The sequence below is a fragment of the Paroedura picta genome, chromosome 4, assembly GCF_049243985.1.
Source record: "Paroedura picta isolate Pp20150507F chromosome 4, Ppicta_v3.0, whole genome shotgun sequence".
Classification (NCBI taxonomy): Eukaryota; Metazoa; Chordata; class Lepidosauria; order Squamata; family Gekkonidae; genus Paroedura; species Paroedura picta.
In genome coordinates, this window is record NC_135372.1 from 125,744,502 (window position 1) to 125,765,963 (window position 21,462).

General features: G+C 45.1%; 1 protein-coding gene across 5 annotated transcripts in view; it reads right to left on the reverse strand.

The window, feature by feature from the left end:
• The window catches only part of PREX1 (phosphatidylinositol-3,4,5-trisphosphate dependent Rac exchange factor 1), a 253,178-nt gene that overhangs the window by 24,178 nt on the left and 207,538 nt on the right, over positions 1–21,462 (reverse strand). For all 5 annotated transcript variants that reach the window (XM_077335562.1, XM_077335563.1, XM_077335561.1 and 2 more), the window contains exons 26-29: positions 19,231–19,437; positions 9,041–9,129; positions 6,602–6,684; positions 4,273–4,363 (exon numbers count right to left, since the gene is read on the reverse strand). In XM_077335562.1, the coding sequence (XP_077191677.1) occupies positions 4,273–4,363; positions 6,602–6,684; positions 9,041–9,129; positions 19,231–19,437 (470 nt within the window). The remainder of the gene's footprint in view (positions 1–4,272; positions 4,364–6,601; positions 6,685–9,040; positions 9,130–19,230; positions 19,438–21,462) is intronic.

The window sequence follows — 21,462 nt, forward strand, 5'->3', positions numbered from 1 at the left end:
GAATCTGGAGGCGCTCCGGCAACCGCGATCCCTGAACGCCAAGCAGATGAGGTGGGCGGAGTTCTTTTCGCGGTACAATTTCAAGCTGGGTCACATCCCCGGCAAAGAGAATTTCCTCGCGGACGCCCTCTCCCGGCTGCCGCATCATGGGGAGGGGTACGCTCCCTGCACCAGGTCTGTGTTCGGTGAGGAGCAGCTGGGACGGGGGGTCGTCACTAGGCGTCGGGCCCGGGGGGAATGGGAGCCCGACCCGGCGACCGCCCCGCTCCGAGACCGCCTAGTGGCAGCCTACGGGACAGACGAGGAGCTGGCTGAGCTCCGGGACTCTTTGATTTTGGACTCCGGTCTCTGGCGGAGGGGGGAGGCTGTCTACGTCCCGGAAGGGCTACGACCGGAAGCCCTCAGCCTCTGCCACGATGCTAAGACCGCCGGGCACTTCGGTTTCGTAAAATCCTGGAAGTTGGCCCGGCGGCGGTTTTGGTGGCCCAGTCTGCGGCGGGACACAAAAGCTTACGTCAGTGGTTGTCCTGTCTGCCTGACCTGCAAGCCGGGGGTTGGCAAGCCGAAAGGGCTGCTGCACCCGCTCGAGGTCCCGACCCGGCCGTGGTCAGTGATCTCCATGGACTTTATAACAGACTTGCCTCCCAGCAAGGGGAAAACGGTGATCTGGGTGGTGGTAGATCTATTTTCCAAACAGGCCCACTTCATTCCTTGCGCCAGTGTCCCCAGTGCTTCACAGTTGGCTCGGATGTTCCTGGATCACGTGTTCCGACTGCACGGGCTGCCGGACAAGGTGATTTCCGATCGGGGCTCACAATTTGTGTCCCGGTTTTGGCAAGCTTTCCTGCGCCTGTTAGACATCGAGCAAGGGCTGAGCTCCGCTTACCACCCCCAGACGGACGGGCAGACCGAGCGGGTTAATCAAGTACTGGAGCAGTACTTGCGGTGTTTCGGTTCCTATCATCAAGACACCTGGGTGCCCCTGCTCCCCCTGGCCGAGTTCGCGTACAACAACGCAGACCACAGCAGCACGGAGATGTCGCCTTTTGCCGTCGTCTACGGGACAGACCTGAGACACTTCCCGGAGCTTGGAGAGGTCCCCGCCCGGGAATCGGCCGACCTTCGCGAGTGGGGGAAGCGTGCCGGGAGCTGCTGGAAGTCGCTGCAGGAGCAGCTCCACAAAGTCAAGGCAGCGCAGAAAGAGGACGCCGACCGGAAGAGACGACCAGCTGAGGAGATCCGACCGGGGGATCGAGTTTACCTTTCCACCCGGAACCTCCGGTTGAATTTGCCCAGCAAGAAGCTAGGCCCTCGGTTTTTGGGGCCTTTCGAGGTCTTGGCCCCGATCAACGAAGTTTCGGTCAAGCTCAAGCTCCCCAAGAACCTCCGGCACATCCATCCCGTTTTTCACGTGAGCCTTCTAAAAAAAACTCCGGACGGTGACGTTTGGCACCCCGTGTTTTCCCCGCCAGCGCCCGAGGTCCTGCCGGGGGGGGAGCACCACGAGGTGGCGGATATCCTGGACTCTAGACTCCACAGGGGGAAGTTGCAGTACCTCGTGGAATGGAAGGACTTCGCTTTGGGGGACCGGGAATGGGTCTGGGCAGCGGACGTCCTTGCGCCCCGACTCACTGAACGTTTCCACAAGCGGTATCCTGGCCGTCCCGGGGGGTTGGAGAATGGACCTTTGGGGGGGCAGAATGTCGTGGTTCGATCCTTGGTGGCTTGGGAACCAGACCGAACCCCGCCATCAGAGGCGCCCGCGATCACGGAGGTAGGGCATGGTGATCACAGGCAAGCCGGCAGCTGGGCGCCCCACCCGATCGTTGAGGTGGCAATGGCCGCTAAAGAACCTCAATGTCCCCCTCCACCTTTTGACAAGGGCCCGGAGATGGCCCTTTGTTCCAGGAAAATGGGCCATCGGGAACCCCGGAAAACCTCGCATATGTGCATGAGTCATGATTGTATCAGCATGTTCCCTCCGGAAGTACTGGGTGGGGCAATACAGCCAAAGGAGGTGGGTTTTGTATAAAAGAGAGCTTCCACCTGGAGTTCGGTGGAAGCTCTTACTCCATACCAGCGGACTCCACGTTGCTGAAATAAAGCTTGTTCCTGTTGTATCGTCCACCCGGCCTGGCGTGACGTTTTCTTCAAGGGGCACCCTGTTTTTTCAGTTAGCAAGCGGGTTCCCGACATTTTCAAGCAATTCATCTTCCATGAAACTTTGGAGGTCTTTCTGCATCATCAGTCAAAGCATTCCACGGTCAAGTCTTAGGCTTACACCAATAGTCCTGCAAACCCCTCTTTTTTCAATTACAATGGTATATTATTCCACTGCATGCAGAATGGGTGATTATGGGAAAGACATAATGCCAATCACTCTCATTTCAAGGAGTTGACACACACACAAAAGGAGAACTCTTAGCAAAATATTTTGCAAGGAGAACTCTTAGCAAAATATCAGGACCTCATGGCCAAGGTGTTTGAATGGAGAGTGTGTTATATGACTTAATTGCAGACTTGCAGCTGTTTGGTGCTTAAAGAGAGAGATTTGGATGAACATTACAATGCTAGAGATATCCAGAAGCAGAGCACATGGTCTTCCAAAGAAATATAGTATTTCTTCTTTAAAGATCCTAATATTTAAAAGGTTGACAAAAATCCTAGCTGAAGTGCATGCATATCTAGGCTGACAGGAAAAATAAACAAATCGTTGTTTGTTTATTATTATTATAAATAATAATTATTTATTATTATTAATAATTATATAATTATTATAAATAATAATTATTAATTATTATTATTAATTATTAAATAATTAATAATTCATTATTGTTGTTGTTATTCTTATTCTTATTATTATAAACCCCAAAATTACATTTTGGGATTAAAAAATCTCAGAATCAGTGTCTGTGTGTGTGTGTGTGTGTGTGTGTGTGTGTGTGTGTGTGTGTGTGTGTGTGTGGAGGGCACAGATTTATGGCAACCTGGTTTATTTCTGGAGTGAAAAAATGCAATTCCTTTCATTTGCATTGCGGTTTTCTTGTGATGGGGGAGCTAACTACACTAGGAAAGTAATGCTGTATTCATTTATTATTTATTTACTTCATTTCTACTATGCTTTTCTCCCCGTTCCCTTTTTCTCCCTTTTCTCCTCACAACAACCCTGTGAGGTAGGTTAGACTAAGAAAGCAAGAATAGCACAAGGTCACCCAGCCAGCTTCCACGGCACTAACAAGGATCCATACCCAGCTCAGCTATATATTAATCCAACAACTTTAACCACAACACCACTCTGGATGCAGGGAGCACCCATGTGGTTCAACCACACCTGAGAGGAGCCCCAACCTGCCCATGTGCCAGAGGCAAGGTTCCGTTTTCTGAGCCATCAGCAGCTTCTAAGTGCCTGGTGCTTTGCACCTCTGTTCTACAGAGGAGCATTTCTCTGTGTAAAATGTGAACAAGCATGATGCTTGTTACCCTGCACCTCATCTGCAAACATGGAAGACATGGGTTCTATCCCAAAAGACTATGATGAATCCTACCCTACCACTTTATTTCCTTCTAAGAAAATAAACTGATTCTAAAAATGTAAAGAGCATGGGATGTTTCTGCAGATGGAAGGATTATCATCTAGACTAGAGCCTGACTACCTTGCCTCCCTGCTTCCACTGTGCTCTAAAATATCCCCCCAAATACTAATCCTCAGGGAAAGGAGACCCACAAGAACTGCACAGGGGAGGGCATTTTTTTAAGGCTGCAAAGGGAAAGGAGATGGGATAACGGCAGATGAAAATTTTTGTGTCCATAGAAACATTCCTTTGCAACTAAATTACTTAATCTACTAAATATGATTTCTTAGTACAAGCCTAGAAAGAAGGGATGAATCCTTCCTTCTTCCACTTTTATATATGAATTCTCACTCCTTTCCTTTTCGGCTGCTACCCATGGTAGAGCACTGCGTTTGCCCCTTGACCATGGTTAAGCTTCACATCAATGTTTGAAGTAAATTTGCAAATTCTGGGTAAAGTCAGTTGTGGTTCATGTTAACACTGGTGAATGTGCAATATTACATCATGGTTAGCCCTCAAAAGGGAAGACAATGGATTCATGTGCAAGAATACAGGAGGGAGGAAGAGGAGGAAAGACCATTGTGACTTTATAGCAGAGTCTCAAGTTCCTAATAACAGGCAAAGCTTGAGGAGGTAATATATTCACCAGGCCATTAAGGAATGCTTATTCTCCTGTGCTCTTGATCCTTCTGAAGCTTACCTTGCAAACTGTGGTCCATTGGAAAATGTCTGGTTTCTTCAAAGGCCTTGCTTATTACTGGTCCCTTGAGAAGGGCATTGATCGCGTCCACCTGCAGAAAGAAGCATCTATGGTCATTCCTAAAACGCTCCAGGAATTTCCAGTGAGATTGTGACTAGGCAGACAAGCAATTAAACATGCTGAACTTTAGAAAAACAGGTGTTTGCTCAAATAGAAATGGCTTCTTCATCTGATGAAACAGTATCTGGCAAATACTGCAGTAGGGAATGGGGTGGGTGGGGTTGTACTGGATTCTCTAATGTTTTTAACGTGCTTAGTGAATTTTTAATGCTATGTTTTACTGCTATTATATAAGACAAAAGGAACAAAAGCCCAACCTGAGAAAACAAGTCAGGAACCCAAAGGGTTATACAAATTTTATATAAAGCAAATGTATGTAAAAATTAAACTACAGTTATTTATTATTAAGTGCACATTAAAAAGATTTAAAAGCAACATTAAACTGCCATTCTGTCCAGTGCTAACAACTTTCTATTGGTTTACATGTGAGGATGCACACTCAGGATTGAATCTTGGTCCTGGACAGTATGGTGGTTCTTAAGTTTTGAGTTTTGATTGTGAGCTCTACTATATATCGTTTGGAGCTTCATGTTATATGATTCTTGTGCCATCAACCAGGCCTCATTGTTATAGTGTACCATTATATGTGTGCATATAGTTTATCTGACCACCGGTGAAGACCCTCTGGGTTGAAATGCATTTGGTCTATGGCCAGACCATGTTCAGCCACGGAGACTGATACATTATGTCTTAATGTTTTAAAACTTAATGTGCATTTGACGTCACAGTGAAAGCCAGTGTGTAAATTAAATGAATAAATACATAATAAATATTTGTATTTTAATTTTAATATATATATTTATCGCTATTATGTGAACCATGCTGAGCCCACTTGCAGGGAGTGGCAGTATAAAAGCCAAATTATATTATAATAAATAAATAAAACAATGCAGGCTTATGAACTTGAAGACACAGGAAGGACAGGACAGCATCGAGACTTAATACTGAACCATCAAGCAGAATTACCCTGGGGGATCCTCATGCTTCTGCAAGCTCACGGGATCCATCCTATATCCTAGCCATGCAGGCAGCAATTTAATCATAGCTTTCGTGGTTAACCACAGTTTGTTGTTAAGATCAAAATGCAAATTACGGTTTGTTCACTTCCCTAGAAATCAGGTTTGTAGGGATAAGTACAACCCATACTTTTTGGAAGGGACGTGACATGGCAAATTATGGCTCACTGTGAAAGTGGGATTTTTTAATTAGACTGCTAGGTGAAGAAATCTTTCATTAGCCATCCAATGGAGTTGATAGCAAGGATAGAATCATAGAATCATAGAGTTGGAAGGGGCCATACAGGCCATCTAGTCCAACCCCCTGCTCAACGCAGGATCAGCCCTAAGCATCCTAAAGCATCCAAGAAAAGTGTGCATCCAACCTTTCTTGAAGACTGCCAGTGAGGGGGAGCTCACCACCTCTTTAGGCAGCCTATTCCACTGCTGAACTACTCTGACTGTGAAAATTTTTTTCCTGATATCTAGCCTATATCGTTGATATAGGCCTATATCTGCAGGGATCATTTGTATGAAAATAAACCACAGACCAGGCCTTTCCATTATTATCCACACTCCTATTATTTGGCAATTGAACAATAATAGGAAACAATCAAATATAGATTAAGGTCCCACATGAGTGTAGAATTCAGTATGTCCTGTTGTGGCCATCACTGCTAATTAGGCAAATGTATACAGTTCAGAACAAAGTTTGAGTCCAGTGGCTCCTTTAAGACCAACAAAGTATAATTCTAGATATAAACTTTTGTGTGCATGCACAGATCTGAAGAAGTATATGAAGACATGTGTCAAACTTTGTTCTATTGCTTATGACCAGCATAGCTATCCATCTGTATGCAGTTTAAGTCTGTGAAATATAATAGGTAAATGGAATCTCCATGTTCAGATGAAGGGCACTTCTGAATCCCAAATGTTTGGACAAATGTTGGTAGTTTGACATAATCATCATGCTTTAATGACATGAGTTCAGGAGCTGGTGAGATCTGGACTGAATGCTGCCACAAGCAGGTCTTTGCTCTGCTTCTGCACAGTGAAGTAGAACTTAGGTTCTACCAGCATATGATCAGCACTATGCGCCTTGAACATAGTTTCCTATTGCTACTTGCCAGCCATGACTGAAGGACAGAGATCATGGAATGTTCTCATAGCCTGGAGTCAAAGCTACTGTGAGCTTTGCACTAAATGTCACTCACCTGATTAAAAAGATGCTCAAGGCAGCCGTGGAGTTTGTCTTGCTTGTCCAGGGGTATCCTCATGTCATTGGGCAGTTCATCACCTAATAATGAAAGTAGTACAATCTGGTTTTGCTCCAAGAATCTTTTACTTCAATGGTAATGTAAAGATAGTAAGACTTTTTTTTTATTTGTTCACTCAGCTTTTATTCTGGTTTTAGTCCCCTGAGCTAGATTCCCAGCTCCCTCTGTTTTTCTCTTAGTTCTGATATCTAGATTCCATCAACTCTTTCTAGTGTATGGAAAGATGGATTAGAAATTGTGAGGGGCTTTTCGCACGCCTTCAAAATCGCACAATGGTTGCCAATTGAAAACGCTACTGATTTGCCATTATGCACAACGTCGTTGACAATCTGCCACACACCTGAAACCAATCCGCAAAAAGCGCTTCCTTGTAGTGCTTTCAGGGAAATCCCCAAAAGTGGATTCACCCTCCGGAAAGCGCTACACTCCTGCAACCAATCTGCAACACTAGCGGGAAAGTTCTGTGCGTTACCATTGTTGTGGTTTCTACAAAGTCCCTCCCCCTGGCTCTCTCCTCTGATCTTCCGGTGAAGCGATCGCCATTTTTTTTTCTCAGAGCGAGCGAAGTTCAACCCACCAGCAAGCCTGTTTAGAGGCTTCCCCGGCTTCAGTCCCTCCCCAGAGCTGTTTAGTCACTAAGCACAAACAACAGAGAAGCCCGTTTGCTGATGTATTTTCCCTTTATTTTTTACACTGTTTTCGGCCGAAAATTGGGCCCGGGGGGGGGGGGGGTTCACTTGGGGGGAGCGTGGCAACGATGAAACGACAGCTCAAACACACCTGCCAGCTGATGGGTCTCTCGTTGCAACGAATCAACACATATTCGTTGCAATGGGTGTGTGTGTGTTTTTTTTTTAAACCTTTCTTAAAGGGAAAGGGGTTGTTTGGGAGCATGCTAACGGCTGCCCATTGGCTGCTTGACGGCCAGGGGCGGGACGAGCTTGGCAATAGCGCTTCCTTTCTAGGGATTTTTGCTGAGACCGGAAGCTTGTGGGAAACGATAGAAACGCAACTGGATTCCACTACAAAGTCAGGTATGCATAATGACGAATTGCACTATTTTAAATGGCGATTTTTCGTTCAGCAAACAATTTGCTACAAGGATCCCGGTGCGGAAAGCCCCTGAGAATGAATGCGCGAATGAATGATGGGGAACAGGGAAACTGTTAAACAGGCAGGCCCTTGCAGACTGCAACAGACTTATGTCCCAATGGTTGTTGGACTCTTCTCTTTTAATTTGTTTTTATTTATTTATTTATATTAGACTTGTATACCGCCGCTCCCAGCAAGCTGGCTTGCGGCGGTTCACAGAAAAAATAAAACGATAGATAACAAATCACAACTTAAAATATATATCCTAAAAACAATCCCCGATAATCCTAAAACCCAATCCCCAACATCACACAAGACGGCAGTATACACAGTTTAATATTAAAAATCTTCTCACACATTGAACCATTGGGACCGGTACAGATGGCAATATTAGCACTATTGATTGGCAATTTTTGTTAGAATGACAAAGGATTCCTGGTGCAGTCTAATACTGCACATAGCAACTGGGGGGAGGGGAAAGGAGAGGGACCAGATAATACCTGTATTAAAGTCATGTCTGAAAAAGTACACAAGGCTGACCAAGATAAGCATCTTCCCTATGAGGACAGGCTAAAGAGTCCAGAACTTTTCAGTTTAGAAAAAAAAATGACTGGGAGGGGGATATGATAACTATAAAATTGTGCAGGCGGGAGAAAGAGTGAACCCTCTCCTAAAATACTATAATACAGGGACATCCAAAGGAGTTGATGGGTAACAGATTCAAAACAGCCAAAAGGACATCCTTCTTTACCCAATTGGAGACTAAAAAGTGCAATTCACTGCCACACCCTGTAGCAAGGGCCACAAGCATAGATGGCTATAAAAGGGAATTAGACAAATTCATGGGGAATAGGGTCATCAGTGGTCACTACCCATGGTGACTAAAGGGAACCACCACATTCATAAGGCTGTAAATCTCTGCATTCCAGTGCTAGGAGGCAGCACGAGTAGAAGCCCTGAAACTAGGCCCTGTTTGCTGGCCCTACTGGGAACCCAGTTGGCCACTGCAGGAGACTGAATGTAAGACCAAAAGAATCACTGGGTGGGTTGCCAACCTCTAGGATGGGCCTGGAGATCTCCCAGAATTACAAGTGACCTCCAGACTAGAATAAATGATTGCTTTGGAGGGTGGAATCTGCGGCATTATATTTTACTGAGGTCAGTCCCCTCCCCAGGCCCCTTCCCTAAACTTCCAAGAATTTGCAAGTTTAGAATTGGCACCCTCTTGGTCTCGTCCAGCCAGGCTGTTCTTAGGTTCTCAATGTTACAAAAACACTGACTCACCTGATCCCATCTCATCACTTCCCAAATACGAGCTGTTACTCCGCACACTGGTGTAGGACAGCACAGAGTCCCGATTACTGTTGCACTCACTGGGAAAAAAAAGAGAGAACAAAGAAATGTTAAGGGACTCTCTCTGTAGAAGAACTTCCATTAGTGGTTTAAAAAAAGAAACTTTTCTGTTCCCTTCTGTTAGTGTTTTTGAAACAAAGACAAAAAAACCCTGTTCTGTTCCCTTTTCTATTCTGCCCATTTCTAAGAGCTCAAGGTGACTTAGGTCTGACAACGGCTCTTTTAATCCAAGACAGTAAAAGGATACGATCTTTGAGTGCTGGCCACCTTTTGAACTCTACATGAAGAGCTCTTGTTTTGATGAAGATGGATGGCAACATTGGTAGATCCCTTTAGGCCAGGGGTCCTCAACCCCCGGTCCGCAGCCCGGTACCGGGCCATGAAGGCCATGGTACCGGGTTGCCAGCGGCCGCACCTGCCTCCCCCCCCCCCCCGCAGCGAGAGGGGGAAAGAGGCAGGCGCGGCCGCCGGCACGCCAGCGACGCAAACGCGCACGCGCGGAGCTGGCGCACGTGCATGTTTGCGCCCCCTGCTGGCGAAAACACGCATGTGCGGCAGCTCTGCGCATGCGCGTTAGCGCCACCTAGTGGCCGAAACGTGCATATGCGGCAACTGCACGTGCACGTTTACGTGCAGCTGCGGTGACCGGGCTGCCGGCTCTCTCCCACCCTCTGAGGCGGTCCCTGACTACAAGAAGGTTGGGGGCCGCTACTTTAGGCCACCAGACCGCCTACGAATGACCAAGAGAGATTTAGCAGTTCAAAATTAAACCCAGGGTACTTGATTCTCCGTGGTGTGTGAGCACAAAGAACTCATTACAATAATCTCAGCTGCTTGACTCCAAAATATAGATCTGACTGAACTTTGTATTAGCACACAGAATGAAGAAATATTGTTCTCTGGTGACCCTGTTTTGCCTCCTATCTGTGCTTCCCCACGACCAACCCACACCATAGGATCCTGGTTCTCACTCCCCTACATGAGGCACAGTAGCCTCAAACCAGAATAAGTTTCTTAAGTCATCTGTCTAAGATCATCCGGTTCCTCCCCTCATTGCTTGGTTTCAAACTGCACCTTAACAGATGTGATGTGAACAGGAGGCCCAACAGACAGTGGCTTGCATAAGGGTATATATCCCCTACCCAGCCAGAACGTGGATCCATCTTGGTGTAGTGCAGGGGTAGTCAAACTGCGGCCCTCCAGATGTCCATGGACTACAATTCCCATGAGCCCCTGCCAGCGTTTGCTGGCAGGGGCTCATGGGAATTGTAGTCCATGGACATCTGGAGGGCAGCAGTTTGACTACCCCTGGTGTAGTGGTTAGTAGTATGAATGTCTAATCTGGCATGCCAGGTTCGATTCTGCACTCCCCCACATGCAAACAGCTGGGTGACCTTGGGCTGTTCTGACCGAGCAGTGATATCAGGGCTCTCTCAGCCTCACCCACCTCACAGGGTGTCTGTTGTGGGGAGAGAAAAGGGAAGGTGATTGTAAGCCGCTTTGAGACTCCTTCGACTAGAGAAAAGCGGCATATAAGAGCCAACCTTCTATATGTGAACTTCAGTTCGCTGGACCACTGTTCCACTATTCTGTTAAGGGATGCTGTCTGTAACAATTTGCTTTGACTTGTTTAGATATTTTTTACCTTGTATGAAGGTCTGGGTTTTAGATGCTATTTAAAAAGAGGTGGTGTGCTGTATACTTTGACTGGAGCGGTTTCTAACCCAACTTCCCACAGACTACTCTTCCAACTAACACTCTGGAGATCCTAGCTGAACTGAACTGACAGTGGAACAACTTTTTAGTACTTGCTTCCTTCTCCTACCTGGCTTCCTCAGACATCCATGGGCCCTGACAGCTTGTTAGCTTCTCTGTGCATACACCAAACAGGCACACCACAGGGGGCTGGTGAATGATAAAGGGGCAAGACCTCTGCCCATCTGTTATCCCAGCTTTATTCCACAACTGGCACCCAAAGCAGTTTATAATACTGTCCTCTTCCATTCTGTCCTCACGACGACAGCATTGTGAAGGCGGTCAGGCTGATAGGGAGTGACTGGCCCAAGGTCCTCAAACAGATTTCCATGGCTGAGTGCAGATTTGAACCTGGGTCTCCTAGATCGTAGATCACCACTCTGACCTTTATACCAAATTGCTTCTTGGTGGCAGAGCCCTGCCAATTTTTGACTCCGTGACTCTGTTGGAATCCTGCTGCTTACATGCCATATAATAATCCTATGTAATGTTTACCGAGATTGTAATGAAAAAGAAAAAAACTCCTTCTCTCCATCTCTACTTGATGTCTGCTCATAATATACACGTTCTCAAAGATATTGTATTTCTCTGCATTTCTGAAAGCGATGCACCACTTTTAAGAAGATCGCTGTGGAAAGTCAAGTGGCTGTGAATTAGTTCCTCTGCATCCAAGCATGGAGAATGTAGGCAAGTATCCTCTTAGTTCTACATTCTTGGCTCACTCCTGTAAGCACCATGGTATCCATTTTCTGGCTGAGAACCATCAAAACACGCTTGATTCCCCCTTGAATAGCTATTATATATGTTATGTATGCTTAATTGTCTGTCTGGGTCTAAAAAGAGATAAGACAGAATAATCTCTCTCATCTCTCATTTATGTCCAAACTCTGAAACAAGTGACAGACCCTCTGGGAATTGCCTTTGATCGCACTTTGTCATCCTGGGCAGATTAGGCTCAATGATAGAACCCATTAAACAAAACGCAGTGTGAGAGTAGGCGTCGTATGAAATGGTGGGTAAGATTATTTCTTTGCAGCTGAAATATGTCCACAGTGCATCATTTTTTTCCTGTGGTACCAAAACTAGGGATTTAAGCCATGAAAAATGTGCTTTTCTGCTTCTTCAGTGCTCAGCTCTCAGAGAAAATAAACGCTGTTAATTCCTGTAACTAGGAATGTTGAGCCCGTGACAGTGGTGGTTTAAATTTAGAAAGGAAAGGAAATAGCACTCCTAATTGAATTGCTACGGCCTATTTTGTTTAATGTGCCGATTGCAAAACATGCTGGGGATTTTCTATCAAGCCACCCAATTTGACAGTTCTTGGCTGTTTCTCTGCAGCGTTGAGATCTCAGCAGACATTTTAAGCGCTGCCATTTTAAGCTCACGTAAAGCTCCGTTTCCTTGCCATGTAGACACAGGAGAAATATTCATTCCACTTAAACAAGAGTGCTCTCAGCAACCTGAGGGATAATACATGGACGAGTTTACTGTTGATTTGCTAGAGGAAAGAAAGCATCTTCCTCAACAGAATATAAGGGTGATTCCATTTCAAGCCATTGGGTTTCCAATTCCTTAGCAATTTGGGGGCGGAGTCCAGTGAGGTCAGAATATGGGGAGGGAAGGGAGCTCAGCTGGAAGGTAATGTTCACCGAAATTGTCATTCTCTCCACAGCAGCCTTTGTCAACTTTTTTAGCATTGAGAACCCCCTTAAAAATTCTTCAGGCGTTGGGGAAACCCCAGAAGTGGCATGATCATGCAGAATACGGTTGGGCTATATAGCTGTGTACACGCCCACCTGTGGCCCCTCCCCTTTCCACCCCCTCCAGGACCACAATTGGCCATTTTCAGAAGGTGGGTGAGGTCAACTTGACCATATATGGTCATATCACCCGATAAATGTTTAACACCTTATTACAAATTAATTAGCTCCCATCCATTCAGGAACCCTTCCAGGCCTGTCAAGAAACCCCAGGGTTTCATAGAATCCCTGTTGAGAAAGCCAGGCTCCAGGGGAACTGAAATCTGGAGACCAAAGCAGCCTTTTTTCTCCAGGGGAACTGAGCTTTATAAATTGGAGACTAGTTGTAATTCCAGGAGATCCTCAGCCCCCACCTGGAGGGGGATCTTAATGCTGCTAGTCTACACAGACTAGTATCTGTCGAAGGGAATTGTAACTTCTAACTCCTCAAAACATTAAATATTTCTTAAATGGAGTATTTCCTGTTGGGTTTCTTGTTTCCCCCATTACTGCCAATCAGGGTGATTTTCTATACCTATTAACAGTTCATGACATTGCCAACATAAACCATTCATATCACAGTGTTTACCAACGGGCTCTGCTCTGAAGGAGGGCACAAGCTTGCACAAACTGTTGAAGCAAATAGGAGTAAAATTTCAGGTTGAGAAATGCTGATGGAGTAACTCTTAAGGTATAACTATTAGGAAACATATAATCTTTGAATGAATCCTTAACATAACATTTCCTTGCAAATGATATCACTAATGGACAAATCGCATGTTATGTTTTCTTCCATGAACATTTTAGTAGACTTCTTTTTCTCTTTCTTTTCCAAATGCAGCCACTAGGGATTCTTTTTCAGGAAGAAAACAGTGTAGGGAAGCAAATTTTTAACTCATTAACACACACACACAGAGCTAACCCAAAGTGCTCTCCTGGGCTAGGAAAAATAATACAGGTAAGATTTCCCTGGGGTTAAAGCAGTTAAAGGGCAATATTTTCAGCATGAAAACTGTGGGTAAGGAAAGAGTTAAATAGCCTCCCAATGCAATTTGCCTTATTGATAAAAGTAGTTCAACAGCTGCGTTTGTAAAAGGGAAAAAATGCCTTTTACAAGAAACACAGAAGAGACTTCTGTATCTAGTTTGGCCTAAATAGGAGCATAGAATTTAGTCTTTGAGAATCTCATATCTTTACTGAACTTGCCTCTAGCTTGCCATGTTATTCTGTAAATTACGTACACTTTTCCTTCTACTGGAAAGTACAATTCCATTTCAGCTCAATGTTTAAAAGAAAAAAGGCCCAGCTTGAGCTATTTGATGTTTTCATTGATGACAAATATGCCAGGAGAAGCAACAGGTCAGTCCTGCCTTGTAAAAACAAAATTTTTCAGACACCTGAATAAATATTTGGGAACTGTGGTTTTCCAAACCAACTTAAAAAGGGAGGAGGGGAGGCAAAATCCAGACATTTGTTATTTTGCCATGCAACATCTTGGTCTTCCGAGAAGAAAATTACAGACTTAAATGGAAGAAAGGTGTTGTTGTTGTTTTTTTACAAGTACTGCTATTCTAAATACATCCAAACAGGCCGAGAATTTTACATCAACACTGCAATTCATTGCCATATGGCACGCAGAGCAAATAGTGGGCCCATCTGGGGATGGACTATGATTTAGTGGTAGAGCATCTGATTCGCATACAGAATTCAATTCTTGGTATCTCTAGTTGGGGAGGAAAAAAATCCTAGTAGTAAATGATGCATCTTAGACCTTGGGGAGATACTGCCAGTCAGAGCAGAAAGACCAGCAGTATATATAAGAAAGCTCATGTGTGTTCGCCATTGGATCATGGGCTTATACAGCTAAAACGTTTCTCCCCTAAACCCCTGGATTTTGTATGGCATTCAGGGGTTAACATGATTGAGCTGGTTCCCAGGCCAATTCTGATCTCATCAGCTCTGGGAAGTTCAGCAGGGTTGACCCCGGTTAGTACTTGGAAGGGACACTCCCAAAGAGGTCCAGGAGTTGTTATGCAGAAGCAGGCAATGGTAAACTACCTCTGTTTCTCTCTTGCCTTAAAAGCTCTATGGGGTCACCATAAGTTGGCTGTGAGCTGATGGTACTTTCCACCACTTAGTGAGAGGGGATTTGATAACGGTCTTCAAGTATTTTAAAGGCTGCCATATCGAGGATGGAGCAGAGTTGTTCTCTCTTGCCCTGGATGGACAGACCGGAACCAATGAGATGAAATTAATGCAAAAGAAATTCCGTCTAAACATCCGGAAGACGTTCCTGACAGTTAGAGTGGTTTCTCAGTGGAACAGGCTTCCTTGGGAGGTGGTGGGTTCTCCATCTTTGGGAATTTTTAAACAGAGGCTGGACGGAGAGGCTGATTCTGTGAAGGCTCAAGGGGGTGGCAGGTTACAGTGGGTGAGCAATAGGGTTGTGAGCGTCTTGCACAGTGCAGGGGGCTGGACTAGATGATTCATGAGATCCCTTCCAACTCTATGATTTTATGATTCTAAGCATAGCCAGGACACCAATTTTGCTGTTGTTTGATAAAAATGTGACCTTGAAGCCACACTGGTTGCTTGCCCCTGGCAGCTAAGAACCTTACATTAAGAATGCCTAATTAGTATTCTGCAGCGCAAGTGCCTCAGCTTGGTGCTATGATCCACAAACCACTGAATGCAGGGTGCATGAAATTTAGCCAGAGGATTTGGACTGAAATCAACTCAAAGAACAGCTTTTTCCTGCCTCAAAGTGATTTGGGTATGCTGAGAAAGGGGGAAGGAATCCATGGACAACAGGAAGAAAGGCCTGAACACCTCGACTGAAATGCATTTCCTGCCCTGAGGTTGACTAAAAATAACTAGACAAGGCTCCAGTGAAACTTGATGAGAGTAGGTTTTATTCCCCATTTTTCTCTTTAAGGAGTCTTAAATGGCTTACAATCACATTTCCTTCCTCTCCCTACCACAGTCACCTTGTGGGGCTGAGAGAGCTCTGAAAGAACTGTGCCTGGCTCAAGGCCATCCAGCAGGCTTTATGTGGAGGGGAGGAGAATCAAACCCAGTTTTTCAGACTGGCCGACGCCACTCTTAACCACCACACAATGGTGAGGTACAGATAACTCTCCCACTTAAAAAAGAAATCTGAGAGAAAAATCTCAGAAGAAATGGACAGGAGTCAAGTCACCTCCAACTGTCAGGCTTTTGCAGAGAAACGGACCTCGAACCCTCTGAAGCCCCACTGTACAGCTTTAATTTGGACAGGTCACGGACCCCTCATTGGCGGCCAGCTCTTTCTGAAACCATCCATCCTATTTTGTTCTACCCTCCTCATGCATTTACATTTATTCCATTTCAGTCACAAAGCCACAAAAGCCCAGTGAGGGTTTCCCCACATTCCTGGTTGTCGGATCTTCCCGAAGAAGGGAGCTGATGCTAATTTTTTTTCTATTCTGAAGCGCCTCAGACTGGCGGTGCCTCCCGATTTGAGTCACGCGAAGATTCTGCCGACGGCATAATCACAACTCTCCAGTCCAATTAGTCTGTGTTTTCTGTGGACCGTTGTGTTTGTACACACAGGACAGCAAATTATCAGTTTCACTCACAACAGCTGTTGGGCAAGTCTCAGACTTACAAGCTTCTGCTTCTGAAAAACCCACAGAAGATTCCCTCTTTCCAGCTGCAGTGCTTTGCTGGATCAAGGGGAAATTCTTTCTCCTGACCTCACTCGACCTGCTGGAAGTTGGCCCTGTGACGGACACGTGAACCGTATCAAATTGTCATGAACCCTGAACTGGATACTCTTAAATGCATACTGTAGGAGAAGCCATGACGGCCTGTCTCAAGCGACACAGCGTTGTCTGCCACTGTACTGCAACAGGCTCCAGGCGAGGGGTAGTCAAACTGCGGCCCTCCAGATGTCCATGGACTACAATTCCCAGGAGCCCTTGCCAGCATTCGCCAGTGAATGCTGGCAAGGGCTCCTGGGAATTGTAGTCCATGGACATCTGGAGGGCCGCAGTTTGACTACCCCTGCTCCAGGCTGAAGCCTACGAGGGACAAACCTGCTTCCTCGTTTTAAGCTTCCAGCACTTTTCCCGCAGAAGAGCCAGTAAGCGTTAAAGACCTTTTGATGTTTAGTCTATTGGACTATTTCAGAGATACGAAAAGAAATGGAGAAAAAGCAATAGTCTGTGTACGATGAGTGATGCAGGGAGGAAAGGGATCTTTGGACATGCACTCATATACCTTTTTCTCACACATTTACATTCATGAATACTAGCTTTTCATATTTTGTATTCACCCCATACACACACACACACACCCCTCGACAAAAACAATGATCTCTCACACATCCATGGACATGAACAGATCGCAGTCATATTATTTCTTATACTTTCGCCCACATTCATGAGAATGTCATGTTCGTATATAGAAGAAGTAGCACAACCGTACTGGTCCATGCAAAATCCAAAATCAAGAACAAAACCTAAGTACTGCCCTTTTATTAGGACCATCACAGTATGACAATGTTTCCGTTTGTGTTCACATATGTCACTCTCATGGATGCATTCAACCCATTTATTCATACATACCACATGCATGTTCTAAACGTACACCTTTATACACTCATAACAATGCATACAATAACAATGCATACAATTGCATGTGAACCTACAGCTTAAAACACGGAAGAGAAACACAAAATTCGCAACCTGAAAAATACAACAGCCGCAGATTGCACTTTGCAGGAGGCCTGTTACCTTCCACCTCTCCATCACACCCACCACAAAACAATATAGGCTGGAATCGTTCATTAAGAATTCCTTGCATCAAGGGTGAGGATGGGGACAAGAAAGTTGTACTCCATTTGTGACATGGCTAGATGGGCGCATTAGCTAAAATGCATCCCCACTCACAGCTTTTCCTTTCCCAAGCTCAATCACTAACTGCATGAATATTAGCGTGGGACGTGATGCCAACAGGTGTATTTCCTTCTTACCTCTGGCTCCTCTTTTAACATCACTACTTAAATTAATCTTAGCTTAATGCACCTCATCTGTCATGAATCTGGCATTCTCAAGTCTTGGTTATTTTCTGCAGAGCTTTTCTTTCCTAATGGCCCAAGGTCTGGCTTGCCCCGTCACACAGCCCAGGGTCTAAATAAACAACTATGCTTCACCCTTGAATGCTATTCCCAGGACACACAAAGACTTTACTAGAGCTATGATGCTTTCATTATTCCGAAAACTGTGGTCTCCAGACAAGCAGAGGCCAATGATGTACTTTCATGGTGTGACCCAAGATTACAATGATAATATTAACAGAAAATTCCACAACCTTTCCAGAGAAAGGGTGCCAATTTAAATTCATCTCCTGCAATCCCATATTACTGAGACTAGTATTAGCAAAAACACAACTACTCAGGGAAAACTCACTTCTCTTCGCCATTCAAGGAACAAGGAAGCCCAGAAGAGCAACCCATAAAGTTTTAAAGTCCCTGCTCTGTTTTCTAGTTACAGATCTTCCTTTGATCATAGGAGGCAAGATCTGTATGTTATTACGCATAACGTACACATAATACAACCTCGTTCAAGTTAGCTCAAGTCCTGTTCAAACATTTAATTGATAATTCAGTGAGGTTTAGCCATAATATACTTTACCAAGACTGGATTCTTATTCAGCAATAATATCTCACCTAAACAGCAGAAATATTTTTTGCCAATAACCAAAGCCCTTCTTTCATGCATTCAGTATACCATGTTCTATGAAATTTTGCGGTAAGGAGGAAAAGTATTAAAAGGACAAATTTAGATTGGGTAGAAGTATTAAGAAAGTTTTCTTTTAATGCGGTGCATGCGAAGGACATGGATTGTCCAGGCTAGCCAGATCTCATGGGAGGGCGGTATATAAATATAATAAATAAATAAATATCAGAAGCTAAGCAGCAAAGCCTTGCTTTGTACTTAGAAAAGAGACCACTGAACTCCAGGATCATTGCGCAGAGGCAGGTAATAACAAACTGTTTGTGTTCCTCTTGCTCTGAAAACTGTACAGCGGGGTAGTCAAATTGCGGCCCTCCAGATGTCCATGGACTACAATTCCATGGACAAATGCTGGCAGGGGGCTCATGGGAATTGTAGTCCATGGACATCTGGAGGGCCGCAGTTTGACTACCCCTGGGTTAGACTCTTGAGTCACTGCTTTGGCTTAGAATAATTGGTTTTCATGCCCCACTTTCCATTACCCAAAGGAATCTCAATGCAGTTTACAATCGCCTTCTCTTTCTCTCCCCACAACAGACTCCCTGTGAGGTAGGATGGGGCTGAGAGAGCTCTGAGAAGAATGACCAACTACAAGGTCACCCAGCTTACTCTATGCAGGGGAGCGGGGAATCAAACTCAGTATTCCAGATTAGAGGCTGCCGCTCTTAACCACTGCAGCATGCTGGCTCTCAGTAGCATAATCCCAGTAAAGTGTACTCCAAAGTCAAAAATGCTAACCTAATTCAGTTGTGCAGCAAGCTATTCATCTGATTACGAAGGAAATGTTGCCCCTTTTTTACCTCAATATCCAAGGCAAACACTTCAAAGGACTGTGTGCCTCAGAACCCACCTGTAGGAGTCCCTGTAACTCATGGTATCATGTCCCGAATCCTCCTGGTCCTCCTCAGATACTTTGAAGCCAACCTTCTTTTTCCCGCCATGCTCAGCTTTGTCAAGATCACTCTCCTCAGCTACCAAAGAAGATGGAGGTGTCTCCTCTGTGGATGGAGGTTCACACAACTCAGCTGCTGTGGGTTCAGTTATGGTAGACAAAAGCCTGTAAATAGAACATATCTCTCATTGGATATAGCTTAAACAAAGAATGCCAGAAATAAAAAAAGAATCAACTTATAATATCTATTTGTACAGTTGTGCAGACACTGAATTCTGTGGAATGGCAGGCAGAAATTTTGCACTTGCTGTCATGTTTGCCTCTGGTTTATGTAGAAAACTCAATCTGCAAAACCTTTTCAATGTTTCAGATTTAAAGGAAGGCAAGAACAAAGCTTCTACATACGTTTAAAAGTCTGTTCTGTTATTGATTTATTTTCATTATGTCCTCCATGTTTTGGATAGATTACAATCCAGAATAATGGCATTATACTACAACTAGTAATATAGCCCGCTGTATGGGGAATACAGCGGGCGCTAGGAACTAACCTTTGTGCGTGTCCCCCGGCGGCGGTCCTCTGGGTCGGCGGCTCTTTGAGGGGGCGGCCTGAGGCGGCAAGAGGCGCGAAGCGCCTCTCGCCGCGTCAGGCCAGGAGCAACTGCGAGCCGCGCTGCGTGCGGCTCGCAGTTGCTGGGGCTGGGAATCAGAGGGACCAATTGCCAGGCGTGATCCGGACCAATCCGGACCCTTCCTCATCACGGACACATCCCGCCCCAGAACCCCTTAGCGAATTATTTAGTCCGCGGCGCCACGGGCGGTGTTTAGATATGTTTTTCCAGGATCAGCTGAAAAACAGGAAGGTCTTGCAGATAGTTCTGGCAGCCATCCCCAAAGCGAATTTCGCTCTTTGGTGCCCTTTGCTGAATGAACCAGGTGCATGGATGGTAGCATTAAGTGGTCATCCTTGGTGGATATCAAAGGTTGTACAAAGACTCAAGGAAGGAGTGGTCTGTAAGACACGATGGACCTAAGATGGACCAACTACCATGAATGCATGGTAGTTGCCTCAGAGTTTCTGAATCAGACCACCTGCAACCACATATATCAAAAGAAGATCTTGTTGTTTTTTTTACCTACTGGACACCTCCATCCAGACAAAGAAGGAAAAAGTCGAGCTCCTTGTATGATAAAATTAAAATTAACTAAAAATTCACCTGATTGAAATCTATGAGGCACACGAACAGGATAAGCAAACTGCAACTGATCTTAGTTTCAACCTAGCAGAGTCCTGATGAGGAACAGAGAAATTACATGCTCCATGGTTCCTTTCCACTCCAAAACAATTGTCTCCACTCTTGCTGGGCTTAGCCAGGATTAAGGGTTATGAAGTACCAACCTTAAAATTGATTAATGCTAACTGGGCTTGTTATTAACATAGAATCTGAAACCAGCTTCAAGCCTTAATTAACAGCATATTTTGGCTAGTTTGCCATGGTTAATATTGTAATATTGTAAACTAAACATGAGCAGGCAGTGTGATGCAGCAGTAAAAAAGGCGAATGCCATTTTGAGCTGTATCAACAGGGGCATCACATCAAAATCACAAGATGTCATAGTCCCATTGTATACGGCACTGGTCAGGCCACACCTGGAGTACTGTGTGCAGTTCTGGAGGCCTCACTTCAAGAAGGATATAGATAAAATTGAAAGGGTACAGAGGAGAGCGATGAGGATGATCTGGGGCCAAGGGACCAAGCCCTATGAAGATAGGTTGAGGGACTTGGGAATGTTCAGCCTGGAGAAAAGGGGGTTGAGAGGGGACATGATAGCCCTCTTTAAGTATTTGAAAGGTTGTCACTTGGAGGAGGGCAGGATGCTGTTCCCGTTGGCTGCAGAGGAAAGGACACGCAGTAATGGGTTTAAACTACAAGTACAACAATATAGGCTAGATATCAGGGGAAAAAATTGCTTTAGGATGCTTAGGGCTGATCCAGCATTGAGCAGGGGGTTGGACTAGATGGCCTGTATGGCCCCTTCCAACTCTATGATTCTATGATATCATTGACAATGCATCCTTTTGTTGTTGTTGTTGCTATCAAGTCACAGTTGACTTATGGCAACCCCGTAGGGTTTTCAAGGTAAGAAAAGTTGGGAGGTAGTTTGCCATTGCCTCCCTCCTCATCACAACCC